Source organism: Ambystoma mexicanum, chromosome 3q, assembly GCF_040938575.1.
Source record: "Ambystoma mexicanum isolate Mex_15411 chromosome 3q, UKY_AmexF1_1, whole genome shotgun sequence".
Classification (NCBI taxonomy): Eukaryota; Metazoa; Chordata; class Amphibia; order Caudata; family Ambystomatidae; genus Ambystoma; species Ambystoma mexicanum.
In genome coordinates this window covers 609,794,142-609,815,195 of record NC_090926.1, presented here as the reverse complement: position 1 = coordinate 609,815,195, position 21,054 = coordinate 609,794,142, and the positions used below count along the sequence as shown (strand labels likewise).

At 42.5% G+C, this 21,054-nt stretch overlaps 1 protein-coding gene across 1 annotated transcript in view; it reads left to right on the top strand.

Moving 5' to 3' along the window:
• The window catches only part of LOC138582826 (myosin-3), a 78,213-nt gene that overhangs the window by 19,580 nt on the left and 37,579 nt on the right, over positions 1–21,054 (top strand). Inside the window, exons 8-20 of the mRNA XM_069654490.1 lie at positions 80–143; positions 251–349; positions 3,481–3,584; positions 5,494–5,632; positions 8,699–8,817; positions 8,923–9,072; positions 13,517–13,687; positions 13,775–14,084; positions 14,341–14,408; positions 17,395–17,482; positions 17,582–17,699; positions 18,462–18,585; positions 19,806–19,942. Coding sequence (XP_069510591.1) covers positions 80–143; positions 251–349; positions 3,481–3,584; positions 5,494–5,632; positions 8,699–8,817; positions 8,923–9,072; positions 13,517–13,687; positions 13,775–14,084; positions 14,341–14,408; positions 17,395–17,482; positions 17,582–17,699; positions 18,462–18,585; positions 19,806–19,942 — 1,691 coding nt within the window. The remainder of the gene's footprint in view (positions 1–79; positions 144–250; positions 350–3,480; positions 3,585–5,493; positions 5,633–8,698; positions 8,818–8,922; positions 9,073–13,516; positions 13,688–13,774; positions 14,085–14,340; positions 14,409–17,394; positions 17,483–17,581; positions 17,700–18,461; positions 18,586–19,805; positions 19,943–21,054) is intronic.

Sequence of the window (21,054 nt, the reverse complement as noted above, 5' to 3'; positions counted from 1 at the left end):
TATAACCTGAAAGTGAACATTGACCTGTGATGCATGTAAAACGTTGACCTGTTTCTTGTTTCATGCCACTGTGAAACAGGGCAAATTCATCCGAATTCATTTCGGCACTACCGGAAAGCTGGCTTCTGCAGACATAGAAACTTGTAAGTTGACTTTTCTCACAACTACCTTAGACAAAGAATAGGAATGATTATTTGCTGTTGCAAATATGAAAAAGTATATGGTTTTAAGAAGTTTTGTTGTTTTCCAGATTTGCTGGAAAAGTCTAGAGTCACTTTCCAGCTGAAGGCTGAGAGAAGCTATCATATCTTCTACCAGATAACATCCAATAAGAAGCCTGAATTGATTGGTAAGTCATTTGTCCTTAATAGCCAATGCAATGTGACGCTATGTTGAACTACTTCTATGTTCTCTGAAGACATTCCAAGTGCAATATGGTGCAAACACCTGTTTAGGCTCCCAAGACATGATAGTTGTGTTCACATTTTCTTCACTTGCCTGATGAGATTACATATCTGGCCCCAACCCGAAAATTGATGTGTACAGTTTGATTACTACAAAACCCTTTGGTGTTGCCGTTTTTTGAGTGATAGGCTGAACATTCTATTTATGCTCTGAGAGAAATGTGTACCGGATATATGTGTCTCACTGATGACGGGCGTGGCTGAGCATGTTTCGCTATTTCTTTTCTTCTGATGGAGTGCTTTTGCTGTACTTTGGTGTGCTTGGTTCAATGTAGGATCTTAGATATGACATTGCCAGTCTTTACTGACAGATACTGCAGTGATGGACCTCAAAAACTGGAACAGCACTTGCACCATGGAGCAATCACAGACACACAAGAGGCTTATGTCTGGATCTTTGCCCAACGTGTTTCTCTTGTAGAATCCATACCACTAGAGTTGAGAGCAAGCCATTTCGATTTTGCGGCACTGCTGTTACAGAAATACCAATAATAGCCATGACCAACTTTTTCAGTGGAACTGTAGAATCCGTTTCAGTTCCATGTGAAAAGCTTGCCGCCAGAAAGGCTGTTTTCACAGAAAACAATGGTGAAAAGCCTGCAGTGTGGCCCGTGCAATCCAAGTAATGGATGCAGTGGACACCCCCTGGCCCCCAGACCCATTATACCGTGCAACCACTGCTCCCCCTGGGCGGTATAATGGAGACATTTTTACCAGGTCACACCACCTCATTTTTGCCACGTTTCTTTGTGAAAACGGCCTTTTTTTGCAGCCACCTTTTCACTGGACACCTCCCTTTCTAACCCAGACTTCAAAAGAGCAAGGAAACCAAACTGCTGCAGGAAAGTACAGATGGAACTGATGATGCGCCTTGACAGCTCTTTACACCAAGGCACTATTTGTCAGGTTGGTAACATCTTAAACCATTATCACTAATGCATCCTGATAGAAGAAGCATTAGGTTAACAGAAGACATCCGTGGTAAGGATGCTCGAATGCGCATATCAGTCCACTACGTTAAGCTGGGGCTGCAGCCTGTTGAAGAATGCCTTCTCGATTTTGGGCACACACCATCCTCTCATCACAGCTCATCAATAAGGGGAAGGAAAAGCGGCCCACTCGACTCCAAAAGCCAGAGCAGTCATTACTTTAATCTTTTCTGGTTCTAATTTAAATTAATTGTCATACACCCAACTGAAGGATCCTGGCGACAGAGAGTGTGACAGTGGACAACTCGCAGACTGTTTTGGCTTCTAGACTTATAAGCATGAGAGCCAATAACACCAATCCTGTAATCCCCTAATCATACTATACTATGTAACCACAACATCACTGGCCACAAGTGCCAGGTCATTTCACTTGGGAACATCGGGAATAACCCAGCCCCAACTTTGCAAAGTGTGGAAAATATCAATAAAAACACACCCCTTCATGGAGAAAAAAAAACACAGCTTGCAGTCCTCTCCAGTCGGTGCTATCGTCTTCCATCCTTTTTTTAGTGGTGGAGTGGCCATGTTTCAACCTCTACAATGCAAATAAACTAAACAAGCGACGGGAGTGTCTTGTATAGTTTCACAAGAATATATTTGGTAATATTCATTTTTTTAACAACAATGGTAAATCGAGCGCCTGTAGTAACCTACATTTACATGCAGATTGAATCCTCGAGACAAACGTCAACCAAGGAAGTCATTGGTCAGGAGCTTGTGAAACAACGTTACAGGCTTCCATGCACAGTCCTTGCATTGACAGGGGGGTGTCATTTAGCTGGCTCCTGTTGTAGATGCATGAAGTCTCAATAAGCTTGCTGTCTCAAACGGCCCCCTGCCCCCAATATCTGTGCCATCATTCCGGAGGAGGCTCTTAGTTTCTAGTTTCTGTACACCCCCAGGCTGAAACAGGAACCCGATTCCTGGGATTGATGCAGCAGTCTCTGTTGGTGGATTCTTTTTGAGGTTCTGAAGAAACTCAGGACAATCCCTGGTGCAGGAGCGGGGCTTCAGAAGGTGCTATTGGTCAGCGCAGCTTTTGCAGATTTTTGTTTGGACAGATGCCAGCTACACTAGACATGAACATGTGCTGTACTCGCATGAAATACAGTGGATGTCAACTTATTTTTCTAGTTCCTCTAAGATTTCCAGAGTTTAGTCACTAGGCAATTACCCTCAGGACACCAAAGAACATTTGATCAGGTTTCCTACTGAGCACCCACGACATGGGCACCGGAAAACTCCTTACCTCACAGGAAGAGTGATTGTGTAGCACCCAGATTCCAGGCTCCCTATAATGCACAGAGTTCCTTAACGAAGCGCACATATTGCAACAGATATAGTCTAAGTGTTCTTGGCAAAGAGGTCAGAGACTAGCCGGTTGTATTCTGGAAGCCTTTCGTAACTCACAAAAGTGCTTCTTTGTCCAATTAGCTTGAAGCACATTTGCATCGATCCTTCCACGGAGATCCTCATATCAGCCCCTCTGTTCAGAGCTTTTTCAAAGCAATTTCATAGTTCATTGACCAATACATCACCTTTTGAAATCTTGAATACGAGCAGAAGGTTTGACATATTTTCCCTGAAGTTCAACATCACAGCTGGCAGATTTTATGCTCAGACTTTTTGTTTACCCTCTGTTGCATGATTGAGACACGCTCAAAAGGATCACAAATTCCTTGGGCTTGGCTCCTGGCACTTCCTCAGACAATATTTCCAAGGACCCTTATGTGCCCTTGCCTATCCATTAATGATTGGGTGATTAATGCAGAGATCCTGCAGATGGTATTATTGTTGCGTTGTCGAGTCAGGGGCTGCCCCATGGCCAGTTCTCCATTAATGGCCATTTTGCACATGTCTTCTTATCATGCCTTGAGTTCAGACATGTATTTCATTGTTATTCCAATAATCACACTAACCAATCAATGACAGCTGAAATGTTTAATAGGCCTGTGCGTAACGCCGCCCGGTGTGGCAGAGGGCATCATTTTTGCGCATTTGCTGCTACGCCATCTTTTTTCTTTCAGATATGCTGCTTATTACCACCAACCCTTATGACTACCCCATGGTCAGTCATGGAGAGATCACCGTTGCTAGTATTGATGACACGGAGGAGCTCATGGCGACAGATGTAAGTATCACCCCCGTCAGGACATGCATGTGGGATTTCACTTATGCGGGCCACATACCCATAGCGGGCACAAGTCAATGGAAATGAATGGCATATAGTGTAGGGCCTCCAAAACATCCATAGTTTGTTTAATGTAATGGATTTTTCATTTTATTTTTTGCAACTGGAGAGTGGCTGACGCCGATAACATCAAAAGGGTGTGCAAAATGCATTAAGACAATCATATTTAAAACATTTTGATATTGTGACAGCACCACCTTTGCTAGGGGTAGGTGTGCCTAGAAACATCAATATTACCAGCCATCAGGTTCAGGTAATTACCCCCTCTACTGAAAAGACATGGCGACTCTCATATTCACTGTTATTCTTAACTGAAACGCATAAATTGACCTACTATCAGTTTGCTATGCACAAATGACTAGATCGGGTTTTCCAGTACACTGGAAGGACCTAGGTGGGTTTTCCCACAATAATTGCTTGAAATTGACCAATTAAAGTTGATAATTGTACATAAAGAATTTTTTTGACGATCTTTGTAAATTCAACAAAACTTTGATTGTTTATTCAATTACACTTCATGGCAGGCCGTTAGCACTATTTTTGTCGTCCAGTGCATTTCGGTTTGTGTAAGACCTTCTTTAGGGACTTAGTGCTTAGAATTGCCTTATTGATAATTTCTTTCTTTGTTTAAAAGAGTTTCTTTTTATCAATAAGGCAATTCCAAGCACTAAGTCCCTGAAGAAGGTCTTGCACAGACCTAACTGCATTGTCTACTATTATGTGTTTGCATTTATGTGGAAGTAAAGCTTGCGTAACGCTCTGTACTAGCACCTTGTTCCCCTGTGGTAGCTCCTAGTGACCAGTTACTGCTGGATACCCAGGAGCTGCTTGTAGCCCCTGCTTATCCAATCCTAATTTCAAGCCCTGTAATATATTTATATTTATAAATATATAGGATAGTCCATTTGAGCCAAGTCACATATTCCACAATGCCACCTAGTAGCCATTGCTGGAAGTTCACCCCATCAGAAAGGCATTGTGGAGATAAAGGCTCGCATTTGGCCTAATTTGCCTACCCACAATGCGTTGCTGACGAGGCTTAGAACTGGAGGTGAACTTCCAGCAGTGGCTACTAGGTGGTGCTGTGTAATGTGTGACTTGGCTCAAATGGGATATCATACTTTCATATTTCATGTGAAAGGGTTTTTTGCAAGCCTTTTAAAACCCACCATAACTATATGTATGTATATATATATATATATATATATATATATATATATATATATATATATATATACCAAATTTGCAAAAGCATGCTTTCAGGACCAAACCGCCGCTCCTCGTGCAAATTTGGTGCAAATACGTCCAGGGGTTTGGGATGTAGGTCTGAGCACATTTTTCTTTCCATTAAGTCTATGAGGATTTCAATAGTTTTAGGACCCGACTAGAACTTTGCCCCCCTTGACAAAACCACACCAAACCTTGCATAATCATTCGGAGGTGGGTGTATACTTATTTTGCAAAGGTTGGTCAGGATTCGTCAAAAGGCACCAAAGTTATAAGCCGCCCAAAAGTGCTCTTCCTATGAGTTGAACATCTTAACCATAACTACACTGGCATGTAATATATGTATTTATGAATGTGCATGTATTTGGTTAAATATATATGTGTTTTGACTTTATGTATGGAAAAGTATGTGCATCGGTTTGTAAGCATTTATGGTTGTATGGAGGATTATGTATAGGAGCAGAGTGAGGGGTTGCAAGCTTGGAATGTCAAGATTCTTGCTATGTAGAAATAGATTAATCTGATGCTTTATTTTGGGTGTACTAAAAATGTTCAAAGAATGTATAACAACCTGTACATGCAGTCCTTTTGTGATGGCAATATGGTTGGTATTTGAACGCAGAGTGCTATCGACATCCTTGGCTTCACTGCAGAGGAAAAAGTGGGCATCTACAAGCTAACTGGAGCAGTGATGCACTACGGAAACATGAAGTTCCGGCAGAAGGCCCGGGAAGAGCAGGCAGAGCCTGACGGCACGGAAGGTAAATGGGATCCTGCTGGGCTGTGACTACCAGAAATATGTAATTTACGGAAGCAGTTATTGGTGTTACCGAAAGGCCCCCAGTAAAGGGCCTTCGTTTAAATCCATGGTTATGGTGAATCATGTTCCCCACACTCCAGACAACAGTTTTGTCTTTTGAGTAGGTATGGGAAAGGTAATTGCAGGGTACTGCCATAATGGTACTACCTGGCCATAGGATTGAAACAACTGGAAATGGTGTGATTACCTGGGTATATGTACAAGCCAAAACTGTTTGCTTGGCCAATGCTTGTTTTTGACAAGACTTCAGTGCAAGGAACAGATCTAAATCAAGCAGCCGAAGACACACTTTGTTAAGACATTTTCATTACACCAGTAGCATATTTCCAATTGCAATTAAGCAATTCACTCTCAGAGGACTTTAAAAATAACAATGATGTGCCAAAGTTTGAAGTTGCTGCTTGACAGAGCTAGCTGAAAGAGCACCCAGGAGAAAGGGCGGGGAGGATTGTGAATAGCCACAGGGATTAGAATGGCACTGGGCAGTCAATAGATGGGTAAATATCCAAACAGCACCCACTAGCTGGGTGTTCATCCTCACAAGCCAGTTCTCTCCTTGCTATACTCCAATGCAATAGTTTCAGCTGATGGGTGTAACTTTAGTACCACCTAATAGCCCAGACTAAAAAAAGGAGAGCGGGGCCCTGAAAAATGGCTGCCGACCAGCAGGTTCTCAACAGCCTAGAGTCCCTTCACTCTGTCCATGCTGCGGGACTAGCAGCATGTATAGGGGCATGGAGAGCATGCGTGGTGGCACATGGCAGCGAGTAAGGGCACGTGCAGGATCTGGAGGGGGATAGGTAAGCAGGCAGATGGAAAGGGGGAGGTTCCTGGGAGCAGATCTAGTGGGGGCAGCGGGGAGAGGGAACACAGGTAGGGCCGGCACCCAGGCGTCAGGATCCATGGCCTCCCTGGCGAATATTGGCTGAAGCTTTGGATTCTAATTGGCTCTCAGGATTCCAACGTTGCTCACTGGGTGCTAATAGAGCATATACATTCCTTATTCTTAAATAAATGCTTTGCTACATAATTTAACATTCACCTCTTAGTCACTAATGAAATAAATAAAACTGAAAAGGGTTGTGCTCTTTACCCTTGGATTATAGTTCATAGTGGAAGTGGCATGGCACCCATAAACCATGAGTCTCCAGTGCTCACACAAACACACATGAGCAGCACATCTCCAGTGTTCTTAGTATCAAGAATGATGAGCCTTCATTGATCACAGACCATGACTCTCAAGTGCGCTCAATCCCATGGGTTAGCAGTCCCTATTGTTCCATATCCCATGAATATTAATCTTCAATCTTCCCAAACATATATGCCATGAGTCTCCAGTACTCTTAATCCCAATCGTCTCAGGGTTGTCTGTTCCATGAGGCTTCTGTGACCGCAAACCCATGATGAAAGACCAATGATAAACCTTTGCCAACTGTATGCTGTAGGTACAGGTGCTTTACTATTATGTAATGTGATGCAAAGTAGAAGCATAGCCCTAATAATTGGTCCAACTCTTCTATCATTCCTGCTGAACTTTCCAGTGCATGATTTCCCCTATTTTATCCTTATTATGATTGAGGTTATTTGGCATTCTCATATTGTGAAAGCATTTGTTGGGTGTCTTTTGGCCTTCATCTCCCACTTCCTCTTCCTCTGCAAATTAACTGTTGGTACCAACTAGGAGGAGTGTGTCTTCTCTCGAAAGGGCAAGCGCTGCGTCAGAACTCGCCCTCATACAGCAACATTCTGACTAACTGCTTTGACAGGACCTCGAAGCAATTGAAGCAGCTTTATTAAGGGAATGCTCATTTGAAGCAGTCTAATTAAGGAAACATGTTTGTCGTCTGAATAAGCAAGGAGTCAATTTCATATTTGTATGTATTGTGAGACAGGCATGGTATCAAGAGAGACAGACTCAAGAAGGTTTGTTTGAAAACCTTTGTTTACTAAGGTTTGTGGGTCGGTGTATTGCCTGACTGGCCCTAACTCTAAAAGGATAATTCCCTTAACTGATGTTTCTAATGGGAGTCATTGTCTAATAGTTCAAAATAAAGGCTGTCTATGTCCAAACCCATGCTTTCCTTCTGTACAAAAATGTGATAGGAAGTATTTTAAAAAGGAAATAATCAGGTTCAACAAAAAGTGGGAAACCAAAGTTAGTTTCTGGTGGTCTTCTTACCAGGTGCTTTTTGGTCAATGTCACACAAATAAGTTCAATCAACAGGGCTGTTCGTAAGGCCTTCTCCACAAGGCTCTTGTAGTTGTTCCAACTACCTTCAGTGTCTTAGAGTTCCTTGGGGTGCCCTTTCCCAAGCTTCAGTTTATTCAAGTTTTAAAACAACATGGTAAAAATGTAATACAGTTCCTTTTTGTAAGCTTCTCTGCGTTCCCTTGCCCATGCTTCAATCCTTTCAACACAATAAAGAAAGCTAACAAGTCTTTAACTTAGTTGGGCGTCTTATGGTTCCCTTCCCAAAGCTCTGGCCCCTTCCAACTTTCAAACACAAAACACTTAGTTGGGCCTCTTAGGGTTCCCTTCCCCAAGCTCAGGCCTCTTCCAGCTTTCAAACATAAAATATAATACCTTACAGTTCCTTTTTGATTTCACAGGGTGTCCTTATCCAGGTTTAGACCCTTCTAATTCACAACACAAATTCAGCTAGTCAGGATGCACCTTTTTCTCATTAACAATCTTTTCCATACACCATCCTTTTATGGGGTAGAATCAGAGGCTTTCGAAAACGTCAAGCTCTTTGCTCTTCCTGAGCGCAACCACTCTGACCGTTTGCCCCTTTCTTTGATTTCTGTCTCAGCCATGCCTGGCGTAGGTGTCCAGCACCAACACATGCTGTGGCCTCAGAGAAAATGTTATAAGCATACAAAAGGTCCCTACCCCTAAAACATGTGTATTTAAACCTGAAAAAAATGTTTATTGATGCTTGTGATGTACTGTAAAAGGAAAAGGTATTGTAACTCAGAATGCTGTATATCTCACCCCTCAATGCAGAGGCTGACAAAGCAGCATATCTGATGGGCCTGAATTCGGCAGAGCTACTTAAAGGACTGTGCTACCCAAGAGTCAAAGTTGGAAATGAATATGTCACCAAAGGCCAGACAGCAGAGCAGGTGAGTCAAGGCATAGGCATAACATAGAGAGTATGTAACTTGGACAACAGCTTGTTGCCTTGTGCTCTAATTGGGGGAAATGTTTCTTGTGCAATTGTTATTTAGGTTCAGCAAAACGTAAATGCTCTTGCCAAATCGGTGTATGAAAAGCTGTTCTTATGGATGGTAACCCGCATCAACCAGCAACTGGACACCAAGCTGGCCCGACAGCACTTCATTGGAGTCTTGGACATTGCTGGCTTTGAAATCTTTGAGGTTTGTGACACCCTTCAACTGCTTTGCTTGGGATGCCCTTTCCCTTTCTTGGCCTTCTTCTTCTCAGCAACCATTATGTCTTTCTCTTTGATATTTTCCTGGAATGCTGAAAACATGCTTTTGCTCTTCCTGGCTAGATGGAATCATGTTTTTAAATCTAAATCGTTAGAATCTACTCCAAAACCTTTTTCCAATGTATTAGAAATCTAGAGATTTGTATGTGTTGCCTTTTTATTTCCTGGCCATTTAATCCTTATCAACATAAAACAACGACTGGTCATAGATATCTTCAATCATTTAGTTGAAAGCATCTCTTTCACTGCCCTTCATCCACACATGTTGATAATTTTTGTCAATTGCCTATTTTACTTGAAAAACTTTTAATAAAGGAACATTTTCCACACATTTCACTCAGTTCTAAAATGAACCACTTACACTTTGCCTTTGCCTCACTTTCACCTCCATGGCTCTTCTTCAATGCCACCTTTCTCTTTATAGCGACATGGCTCGTTGGACCACCCTCCAATTTCCAGCCCCCTGATTTACTCACATTCCTCAGTCCTCGTGCACTATAAGATGCACAGCTGTGCACCTCTTCTGTATCCCCTTTTATTTCCTTTCCTTTATCTTTTCTGGCCCATCACTTCTTGTCTGTGACAACCTTGATATACATCCCTCACTTATTTTTTCCTGTATCCTGCATGCTCATCTTCTCCTTTGTTATAGTTTATCCAAACATACTGTGGTTCTCAACTAGCCGCCCTCTGAACTCACTGTGCATGGATTGCTTATCGCCTTTGTTTTTGGATTACATCAGTTCCCGTCTTTCCCTTCCCGGGATCACACACGTCCGTCTTCCACCCAGAACTCTCCCACCTGTCCTCACTAACCTTACTCCTCGGTTGTTCTCCATTTTATTCATTAGAGTCAGTGCCATGCAAGAAATGTTGCCACTCTTTGCATCTATAACAATTGATGTGTTGTCACCCTGCTTGGAGTAGGTATAACCTCGGATGTTTGCACTGTCATCTGGTGCCCCTCCCATTGGTGGCACCCTAAGACCCCACCTCTTTTTGCCTTACTTGAGAACTAGCACGTATTATGATACTTGATCCTTTGTTTTTACTCCTTCCCAAATTCTTTAGCCACCCCCCCCCCCGTCTGTCTTTTCCAATCACTTCATCATTGCAGCTGATACTTTTGGCCCTCTCAAATTGTCCCTTGAAGTCTCAAACTATTCCATCAGAAAACTCCCTCTACGGTCTTCAGTGAACACCCTCAATGGAGGCTCTTTCCTTCTCGCCAGTCCCTCTGTTGTAGAGTGACACAGCGAGGAAGCAATCTCATATAATGGTCTTACTTCTCAGTCGCCCCTTCTTGTTAAAATCTGTGGCAGAACTTTACATAAATGCCTAGTTATATGTCTTAGTTAAGTCAGCTTATTTTGCCCTTGTGGTATATATTTATATTATGGTCTCTTGAGGTGAAAGTTAAGGAAAGTGATCCGGGAGTGTGTGCATAACCTCTTTGCACAGATTTACTGGAATGATGTGCACAGTGGAGCACCGACAGCCCACCTTTGAAATGTTTAAATCCATTCACTCTCTTTCTTCTCATCCTCATTGGTTATGTCTACTTTAAATCAATTATTCGTCCTTGCTTTGCCTGATCCTTCTCATTAACCTAGTCTTTTGGCCTTTACCATTTCCAGCATTTCTAAATATGTACTTAGTTTTTCCCCTTTTCTCTCTCCTTGCATGAAGTACACTTAACCTCTGCCCCTTCGCTTTCCACGTAATTTATTAAGTGTTTCTGAATCTCGCGCAAAGCTTATGTCATCACAACTTCTCCAGCATCTGGCAATCCTGATTCTGTCTTGGTATCTCCTTCTTCGTTATCAAGATTACTTTTCTTTATCTCTCACTGGTCTCAAGTACCTCCCCCCAATCCTCAAAAAGAGCTCATAAACTCTCAGTGCAAGAACAATTCTCTTGAGTCGGCTCTTCTTTCTAAGGCCCTTCCTATATGCATGCTGCCCCTTGTTTCTAAACTTATTGAGATTCGAGTTTATTTACAGCTTTTGTCTTATTATGATTTGCATTCTCTACTTTCATCAGTTTAGTACAATGTCTGCTCCATTCCTTCCACAGAAACTACTCTCCTGCCTGTCTGTAGCTTTCTAATTCATGGCTTTCATTGAAAACTCCCTTCCACTTCCATCACAATTAATCTTCCTACGCTTTTAGCTTGATTGGTAATTTAATTCTTCTTAAAGCAGAGTCTGTTCTTCATAGGCTAGCCCCTTGTCTTTAAAATCACTCATATTTAGGTCAACAGTCAGGTCTGCTGTCTTGCTTGATTCCTCTCTTTTTTGGGGAACTGCTTGATTCTTGGCCAACCTCTCTTTACTATCAACACCACTAGTATTTCCAATTTGATCACATCATTTCTTATCTTCTTATTCACAATAATTCTAAGATTGTTCTCCTTATTTTCCTACATTCTTGCACTCCCATCTTTTAACCTTCTTTCTGCTACACAATTCCTGGATGCCTGTACACTATCTTCACCTTATTCATTCAAAACTGAAATTCCTTTTTTTACTTTTCCCCACAGTTTCACCCTTGCCATTCTGTCCTCCATATCCTCCATTATCTTTATATCACCTTAATCGGCTTATAATGTGGATATTACCTTGCACCCGCAGTATTTTTATCTATCACTCCTGTTATGCGTAAGTCTTTCATCTTCGGAATGCATCACTTCGGTAATTCTATTTCTACTTAACTTACTGTGAAAGCTTTCATTTTCTCATGGTCATGCCAGTGCGCCTTTTATTCATATCAGTCTACCTCAATGTGAGTCTCATCCGTCCAACATAAGCAAATTACTGCTGGATTTATTTCATTCTATTTTCCCTATTCTTCACGCATCTCTTCTGCCAGTGGCGTACCTCGCTAGATTGATTTCTCTTTCCTGTTCAATTTCCATTTGTTTATGCTTTCTCATCAAATACACACATGATCTGCATTTTACCAATCTCTATGCTGTTGCTTCTCTTTTTGTCAGCTTGGGGTACTCTTTGCTCAAATTCCAAAGTCCTCTTCCTCCCTTTTCACCTCTTCATCCTTCATACGTTTTTGACTTTTAATGTACTGAACCTCTGATATATATATATATCCCCAGATATTCTGTCTTTACTGGGTTTCTAAATTCTCACACTTTTTTCAAACCTAAACTTGTCTTCTAAGCCTATCACTCTAACTCTCACCCACTCACCTTAACTGAAGTGTGATTATTATATAATACAGGGCCATCTTTATCTGCACTGTATTATAGTATTCAATAGACACCAACCATACTTCCTTCCAGAGACCTGGTGTTCCCAGTTTATGGCAACACCACAAAAGGGCCCCATTGATGATTGTTTCTGCTTTTAAATAAAGTTTCACATCTGGTAAAACTAAGGGCAAGCATCAGGCAAAGAGACTGACCTCAGATCTATCCTTCTATTCTGTTCTCTCACACTGAATTTATTGCACATCTGTATGTTCCTGAGTACCTGCACGATGGAAGATTGACCTTTTTACAGCCTCATTTGGATGGGAGCAGACGCACATCTAATGTGACCATGGCTGATTTCTCTTTTTTTCTAAGAGTCCCTATTTGTGCAGAGAGACACGGGTTGCAGTTCATTGCTTTTATCGACCCCCTGCACAGACTGTGCTGAATCCCGCTAACTCCTTCTATAGGATGCAGTACATTGAAAAGCGAGGATTGTGCCTATTTTCCTTGTGCACGCAAAAACCACGCTCCCTCTGTTATTGTCAAGGGTAGAATGGCACCAATGGTGGCTGGCATCAAAACAATGCTTGCATGATTGCTGATATCTGCTTTGCCCACATCAACCCAGTATCACTGAATGCTTGCTGTTAAAGGGATAGAAAACAGGGGTTTGCCACATCAAGGCGGTTATTCGCCATTTGGACTCTGCTATCTGTGGAGATGCTTCAAAATGGCCTGGCATATAACAACTGCCATTCACGGCTTTGGACAAGCTGGAACCTGAGACCATTCCGTAGCAATCAGTTTCAGACCATACATGAAAATGCCTCCTCAACAATAAAGTCACTTTCTTGCATTTCCTCTCTCCTGACAATAGCGCCCTGAGGCCTTTGGGTGTGCGGCAGTCTTAAAAAAATAGCAAAAATAAATAAATGTAACAGTACATAACATTTTAAGTATTGCTGCCCATACAATGAGTGCATCCTTAAATGAAACAATTATGAAACTATGTGCCTGCCCGCCTATATGTCATTCATTGTCTTGTCTTCATGATTTATAATTATGTACTCCAGTCATTGCACACTGGGCACATACGGATAGTGTTGTTTGAATTCATTGTGCATTGAATTAACACATTGTTTGTTGCATTTGGGGACAGTTCAACAGTTTGGAACAGCTGTGCATCAACTTCACCAATGAGAAGCTGCAACAATTCTTCAACCACCACATGTTCGTCCTGGAGCAGGAGGAGTACAAAAAGGAAGGGATCGAGTGGGAGTTCATCGACTTTGGCATGGACCTGGCCGCCTGCATTGAGCTCATTGAGAAGGTAGGCGTGATGTCATCCTAATATTCAAATATCTTGCATTGCAGCGTGACTTTAACATCAAATAATGCATTTTCTCTCTGGCTTCAGCCCATGGGTATCTTCTCAATCCTGGAGGAGGAGTGCATGTTCCCCAAGGCCTCAGACACCTCCTTCAAGAACAAGCTCTATGACCAGCACCTGGGCAAGTCCAACAACTTCCAGAAGCCCAAGCCTGCCAAAGGCAAGGCCGAGGCCCATTTCTCTCTGGTCCACTACGCCGGAACTGTGGACTACAATGTCCAAGGGTGGCTGGACAAGAACAAGGACCCACTGAATGAAACTGTTGTTGGGTTATTTCAAAAGTCATCCATGAAGATTTTGGCGAATCTGTATGCCGCATTCGCGGGTGCAGAAGCTGGTATGAGAACATTTTCTTTGTGCGAATAGGCATGAGTTTGGGTTTTATAATTTGCTCTTTAATGCATTTTTTTAATGGGACTGCTTACAAACTAAATATAAGTTTCATTCAATTAGTTTTTCATTTGCGTATCACAAGCTATAGGTTTCTAAAACATTTTTTTTTAAATCAAGGTTTCATTGTAAATATGAACAATTTGCATATCGTTTATACTGTCTATCGGTGACGTTGACCTTTTTTTATGTCTATTTCACAGCTGAAGGTACCAAAAAGGGAGCTAAAAAGAAGGGCTCTTCCTTTCAAACCGTCTCTGCACTGTTCAGGGTATGTTTTTTTTCAAATTATTGAACATTTGTCTATCCTGAATGTTAATTTCGTGGAGGGATTTCACAAAAACGCAGTTATACTGTTTGGCTTCCAACAGCAACTACTCAAGCTATACCTGCAGGATTACACCTGCACTGATCCTGGATCAAAGTTCCGAAATGTAAACACAGGTTTAGGTGCAAAGAAAAATGTCCTGATTAGAACTATTTACCATTATACACCATTACTTAGCTTGGAATGTCCCAACAGTGTTTTTATTGGCCAATATTCGGGCTATATGGACCAGTATTATGAGCTGTACGAACGAGTATAACCCACAGATTGGTTAGTATAGCCCACAGATTGTTCAGAATGCTACATTCCACGGCTACCAGCAGTGTGGCACATACCTGCAGCCAAATTCCTGTGACTGTCTGGGTGGATTTATGTACTCACAACTTCTATATACTTAAATAAACTATATGCTATCAAGAGTGATGGGGGCTATAGTACTTTTAAAGAGCCCACCCTTCAGCTATACCAGGTGTTACGGGCCTATACAACTTGTTAAATACCTGTGCTGCTCTCAAGGCTCTGAACCTGGGACAAGGCTCTCTACCACCTTGGAATGCAGCATTATTGCTTAATTTTCCAGATATTCCTTAGCCAGCACTATTTACGCATTAATGTCTGAGGCACTGGGCAATGCCGGACATTTGGCCCCCGCAAAGCCTCATTGAACAGCCAGAGGGCAGCCAAGAGGACCTAATGACTGGCAACGCAGAGTGCCCAAGGGGGCTAAAGCTTTTAGCATCCTACCAGGGGCATGAGCAGCTGTGGTCATCTAAACAAAAAGCCAGAGAAGAGTTTGCTGTGATGTGGCCTGGCATTTACGTATGGATCGTCGTAAGATACTGCCATTAAGGGGAGCATGGTCAAAAGCCCTAGAGCGGGGTGCATATTAAGTGATCTGTGCAAGATCGGACCGGGGAGGCGTGAGGGGGAAGGGTGAGCTTAGAGGAGGAGTGATCAGAAAGGCCCCACTGGCAAGCCAGGGTGAGCAGTGAAGGAAGGGATCAGCCTGCAAGGGAAGGAAGGTGAGAGAAAGGGGCGGCATAGTGGATCTGCAAATGGAGCACATGGTAGCTCAGTCAAGAAGGAATGAAGAATTCCGGGCAACTAACAGCTAATAGTGCACAACATTCCTCATCCCTGGTAACAATGTGGCATTAGTAACCCATTCCACAGGCTACACCGGTGGGGTAACGTCCTGGCAGCCCGAGTTAAATGTCCGAGTGAAGCAAGGGCATTTAACGAGGGCACCAGGATGTTAACCCCGCTGTAACCTGTGGAACGGGTTACTAACGTCATTAGTACCCCGGGTTACCAAAGTGGTAACGCGGGGTGCTGATAGCGGGGTCTTTTCTATGAATGAATGGGACGCCTTACGGCGTCCGTTCTATTATAGAAAAGACTGTTCCACGATGGCCGCCACGGAGAGGCGAGGGTCCTTACAGCGCTCCTCTTCCATTGTCATTGTGGCCGGCAAAGGGAGACAGAGAGAAGCAGCAGCGGAGCGGCGGGCCTCGCCGCCGCCACAGTTGGGTAAGTTGGGCTGCCAAGGGGGGTAGGGAATATTAAACAAAAGGGGAAAGGAGGATGGGGAGAAGATAGCGGTCCAGGGCGGGGGAGGCAGTCTGCAGGTTCCATGTAACACAGCCTGAGTTCAGCGGTTTCAGCCCGAGATCCGTGGAACGTGATTGGCTGCTCCCCCTTCCCCATGTGATAATACTCTACATTGCAATAATACTCAAACATCTTGTATCGCAAACTGACCGAAACATAGAATAATGTATTTACTTTTTGGTTTAAACCCGTGGAAATGTTCTGAATGTCGGAGCAGAAGTGCATGTTCCCAAAGATCTCTGACACCTCCTTCAAAAACACACTCTATGACTAGCAACTGGGCAAGTCTAACAACTTCCAGAAGCTACGATGAAGGGTCTAAAAAGGAAGCTAATTGAAATTGGAATGGGAGTTTTTATAACCTGTGCCTTGCTCTTATACCGAAATTAGTCATGCGCTACCAACAGATTAGTTTAGATAAGTCATGTTGAAGCAAATTAAGTCAGAGACCCACCTCCCACAATAACTACACATCAATTTTTGAGAATTCCATTTATGCCTTGATACTCTAATTTACTCAGGCAAATATATACTTTTGCCCTCTGGAAGTTACAATATCTTGAACCAAATATGTATGTGTTACCTTGGCATTCAATTTCCGACGCGACTTGTTCAAAATACATTATTGCTATGTCCTGATTCATTGTATGCATGAGTGAGTGATGCCACCAAAAGAATGATGATGAGTGCCTGGAATGTTTCCATGTGTACTGTGTTCCAGCTCAGGCAGTCTAGCTAGCCTGGGTGGTGGGTGGCCCGTGGGTCCCCCCAGGAGCCCTGCCTCTAACTGAGCTACCTACATGTAACATCATAAATAAAGGAATTTGAATGAACTTACCTGTTGCCTCCTGGAGCTTACTTTACAACAATTATACTTAAGCACTCGTCCACGCATTGTGATGGTGTACCATGCAAGTCTACATGTATGCCAGTTTGCGGATTGTATATAATTTAATCATTCTGTATTCTGGCATTTGGTAACTTCTGTTCCTCAATTTGGTTGTCTTTGTTGCCCTTCTTTTGGCCTTTATGTGCCCCTTGTTTTTTCCCTCTTACCTTCCACTTCTGTTGCATCTTTAACCCTTTAAATCATTCCCCTTTGATGGACATGTTTTTTCGTCAGCCATATTGAGGAGGCTAATTTACCAAAGGCAGAATGCAGATAGTGAATTCACATCACTAATTAATGCCATCATCATAACTGATCAGCATACTGTATTGTAAAATGCCTTTAGTAAAAAGTTTCCCATTTCATTAGTTCTACATTTGCAGAGGGTGCTCACTTTTTTGATTTGTCAATTCTATTGACCCATTCCAGGAAAACCTGAACAAGCTGATGTCCAACCTACGGAGCACTCATCCGCATTTTGTCCGTTGCATTATCCCGAATGAAACTAAAACCCCAGGTAATCCCGAAAGTACACACATAGAACAAATGTACACAAGACTTTAAACATGGAAGACATTTTGTTGGCATGCACTCTGATCTTTTATGTCCATTTAAGGTGAAATGGATCACCACCTTGTTTTACATCAATTGAGATGCAATGGTGTACTGGAGGGTATCAGGATCTGCAGAAAGGGCTTCCCAAACAGAATCGCATATGGGGATTTTAAACAAAGGTAAGTGAAAAAGAGGAATTCGCTATCCTTACCAATTATTTGATTTGTGTCAATTCCATTGGATGGTTACGATTACAGAAGATTAGTATCACATGAATTGCATTGTTGTGTAAAGAAAGCATAGCTGGACATTGGTGAAAAGCATGCTTACTCATTCCACGCATGAACTTGTACATGTATGGCATAATATCCACATTTGCGTTGATCTCTTGACTTAACACATGCATTTGGTTTTATCCACCTAACACTGGAGTCCTACTTCTTCCAGGCATTATCACTTGATCCCTCAGTGCTGTTCCCTTCTCCAGGGTAGTTTTCCATTAGTTCCTCTGTGTCTCACTGATGTCCAACACTTACAGTCCGTCCACTTTGATAGATTTCGTTTTAGTTCTATACGAAGAATCCATGTTTGTGTTCTTTCTTGAATATCTACATATGATATGATAGGTTATTCATAATGCGCTTAATACCCAGAGGTTTCTAAGTGCCGACCCAGGGATCAAACCTGTGTTGCTTCATGTCGTCTTGCTTCCGAGGCGAGCACGTTGCCCCTGAGCTATCCTCCTGAGACTCACAATGACCATCAATCACCATGAGCCCACTGTCACCATTTCACTCCACCAAGATTCGATATATAGTTTGAAACCTCTCTATAAAGCCAGCTATTACGTTGTGTTTCCATACCTGAATTCCTTGGTAATGGAAACGCCTTCATTGTGTTGGTTTTGTATTTGAATAACTATTCTATGTTGATATTGGCAGGTACCGCATTTTGAACCCAAGTGCTATTCCAGAAGGGCAGTTCATTGACAGCAAGAAAGCTTGTGAAAAGCTGCTGGGGACAATAGAAATTGATCATAGCCAATACAAATTCGGACACACAAAGGTAATTATCAAAAGAGCTCGATGTTTGAGTGTGAATGGTGCAAAGGACGGGAGGTGTACACTTAGCAGAGTTTCCAGAGTGGTTGACAAACCCAGCACCCAATTTCCTCTATTCAGAAGATTCCACAAGCAAAATGGTTGCTTAATCCTGTAACTATCAGTGTCTGCACGCGGGTGCTCTGATTCATAGGATGACACGCATGCAGAAGGAATGGCGGGTTGCGTGCCCAAGTATCTCGCAAGAGTAGCTCTTCTTGAATATCCAAGTGTGTTGCACCTGCCCAGCACCTAGATAGACAGTGCCACGCTGCACTCCCATGAGAGGACGTATAGGCTCCACCCTCTACCTGTTTGTTCGCTGCATGAGGTGTGCCTTAAAGAGATGCCACCTGCAATACATACTTTTACGTGTCCACCCCTATCTCAAAGGTGGAAATGTCAAATCAAATAGAAACATGAACTCTGTACATGAGCTTTTCTAATTGGTGGTCGGAGAGACCCCTTTCTACTTTGCACAATGTTCTATGCATTGCTGGAAACTGGGCGGACCTGACACAGAGGCTAATGCTGTGCTGAGATAGCCTATCCCAGGCGCAGCAGGATGTTCCTTTAACACCGCCTGCGTGCACGCCCTACCCAAAGCTTGTGTGATTATTTGCACAGTCATTTGCACATGTAGCATATTTCCCCTACCAGTATGCACAGTTGGAACAAGCAAGTATGAAAAATGTTTTGTAAATATGACTCCATGCATTTAAATGTGATAGATACATTAGAAATCCGAGTGCAAACGATAGCCTTTATTTCATAGAGTTGTGCATGTTAGTTCACGTTAAGAGAAGTGTACAATAAACATTGTGCCTGCTCTAACATGGCCATGGCTGCGTCGATGAATACAACGTTATCACAATAACTGGACCGAATGCACCATAACAAACCATTGGCAACATTTCCAGGCTTTTGGTGCTTCTTTTAGCTGTGCCCCAAGGTAGAACCTGGTTCTAGCAAAATAATATTTTGATGGCATCTGAAACAAAGAGGGGCCCTGCAGATATTTCAACATGGGATTCCATGAGACTCTTTGAGGGCCGATGGCAAAGCCGGAAGGGGGTAGGCTCCAGTCTGGGGTGCCTTGACAGGTGTGCCTCTGCCCAATTGTCCCCCTGAGTCAAAGCGATTGAAAGCATGAACATGATCTTGTATCCTATCTTCAAATTACAGGTATTCTTCAAAGCTGGTTTGTTGGGCACCTTGGAAGAGTTGCGTGATGACCGTTTAGCGCTTTTAATTCGACGCACTCAAGCTCTTTGCAGAGGCTTCTTAATGAGAGTCGAATTCCAAAAGATATTGGCAAGAAGGTACCATTTTTATGCTCTCCTCAAGTATATGAAACTAAGCTAAACTAGTAGCGGGTTCTCCTTTATATGAGCGCCTGGAGACATGCCCTGGGGTGGTAGAGGTGCCTGGTATAAATCAACATAAGATGACATAAGATACAAGTTAGGTACATTGAAAGTCCAGTAATTTACCACCATGCAAACATTCCTAGGTAAATAAATACATCCTTGGTCTCACAAGCTTTGGATTAACATGGGCCTTTGCTTTGTCCTCAAGCCCGAAGGTTAACTGTAAATTGGGTTGCAGAGAAATGTTCTCTAACCCCAAGATAAATGCATCTACTGCTGATAACTTACACTATGCAAATCTTAGACCTATACTCAAAGCTCTGCTCCACCACAGTGGAATGGTATTTTGAAATGGACCACTTAGTTGACTTTAGCATGAGGGTACATTTCACACATAGACTTGACATACTTACATACTCCAGAAATGTACTCATCGGGATAATAATATAAAGCAGTTGGGTTATACACTCTGAAGTAAGCCGATGTTTCTTCCAATAGGGTACATCTTATTTCAACATGTAAAGATGTTAGGGTATGGGAGGGGGGAAACGGAAAGAAAAATAAGGCATAAAAGAGAACAAGATTGGGGAGGATATATAAGCTCTTGATGGTGGTCTACAACCACAATGCGCCGAGGGCCCCTGTTGATCAGTAATATTCATCATATTACAATCCTATTGTTGCAATTAATTTTATGTGTTGGCGATTTAAAATTGCATATCATATTTGAACGACTATAATTCGTATGTTGTAATATTGGGGAGTTCTCCATGTAATCAGAGGACTTTTACTATACGTTTACTGTAAACGTATACACGATATTGACTGAGCTAAGTTTCATTGTACTGATCTGTTTCTTTGTTGACACTTTTATTACTCTATTGGAAGAGGCTTATCACCCTATGAAGTCAATCCAAATATCTTTATTGGCTCTTCATGGCTGATTGACATCTATTGTGATCTGCAGCCTGATAGCCAACTGACCAATCCCCACCTTCATTCTCAATGCTGGCGGTGCCAAAATGACTCTCAGCAGCACAGTGTAATTCGTCCAATCAACATGA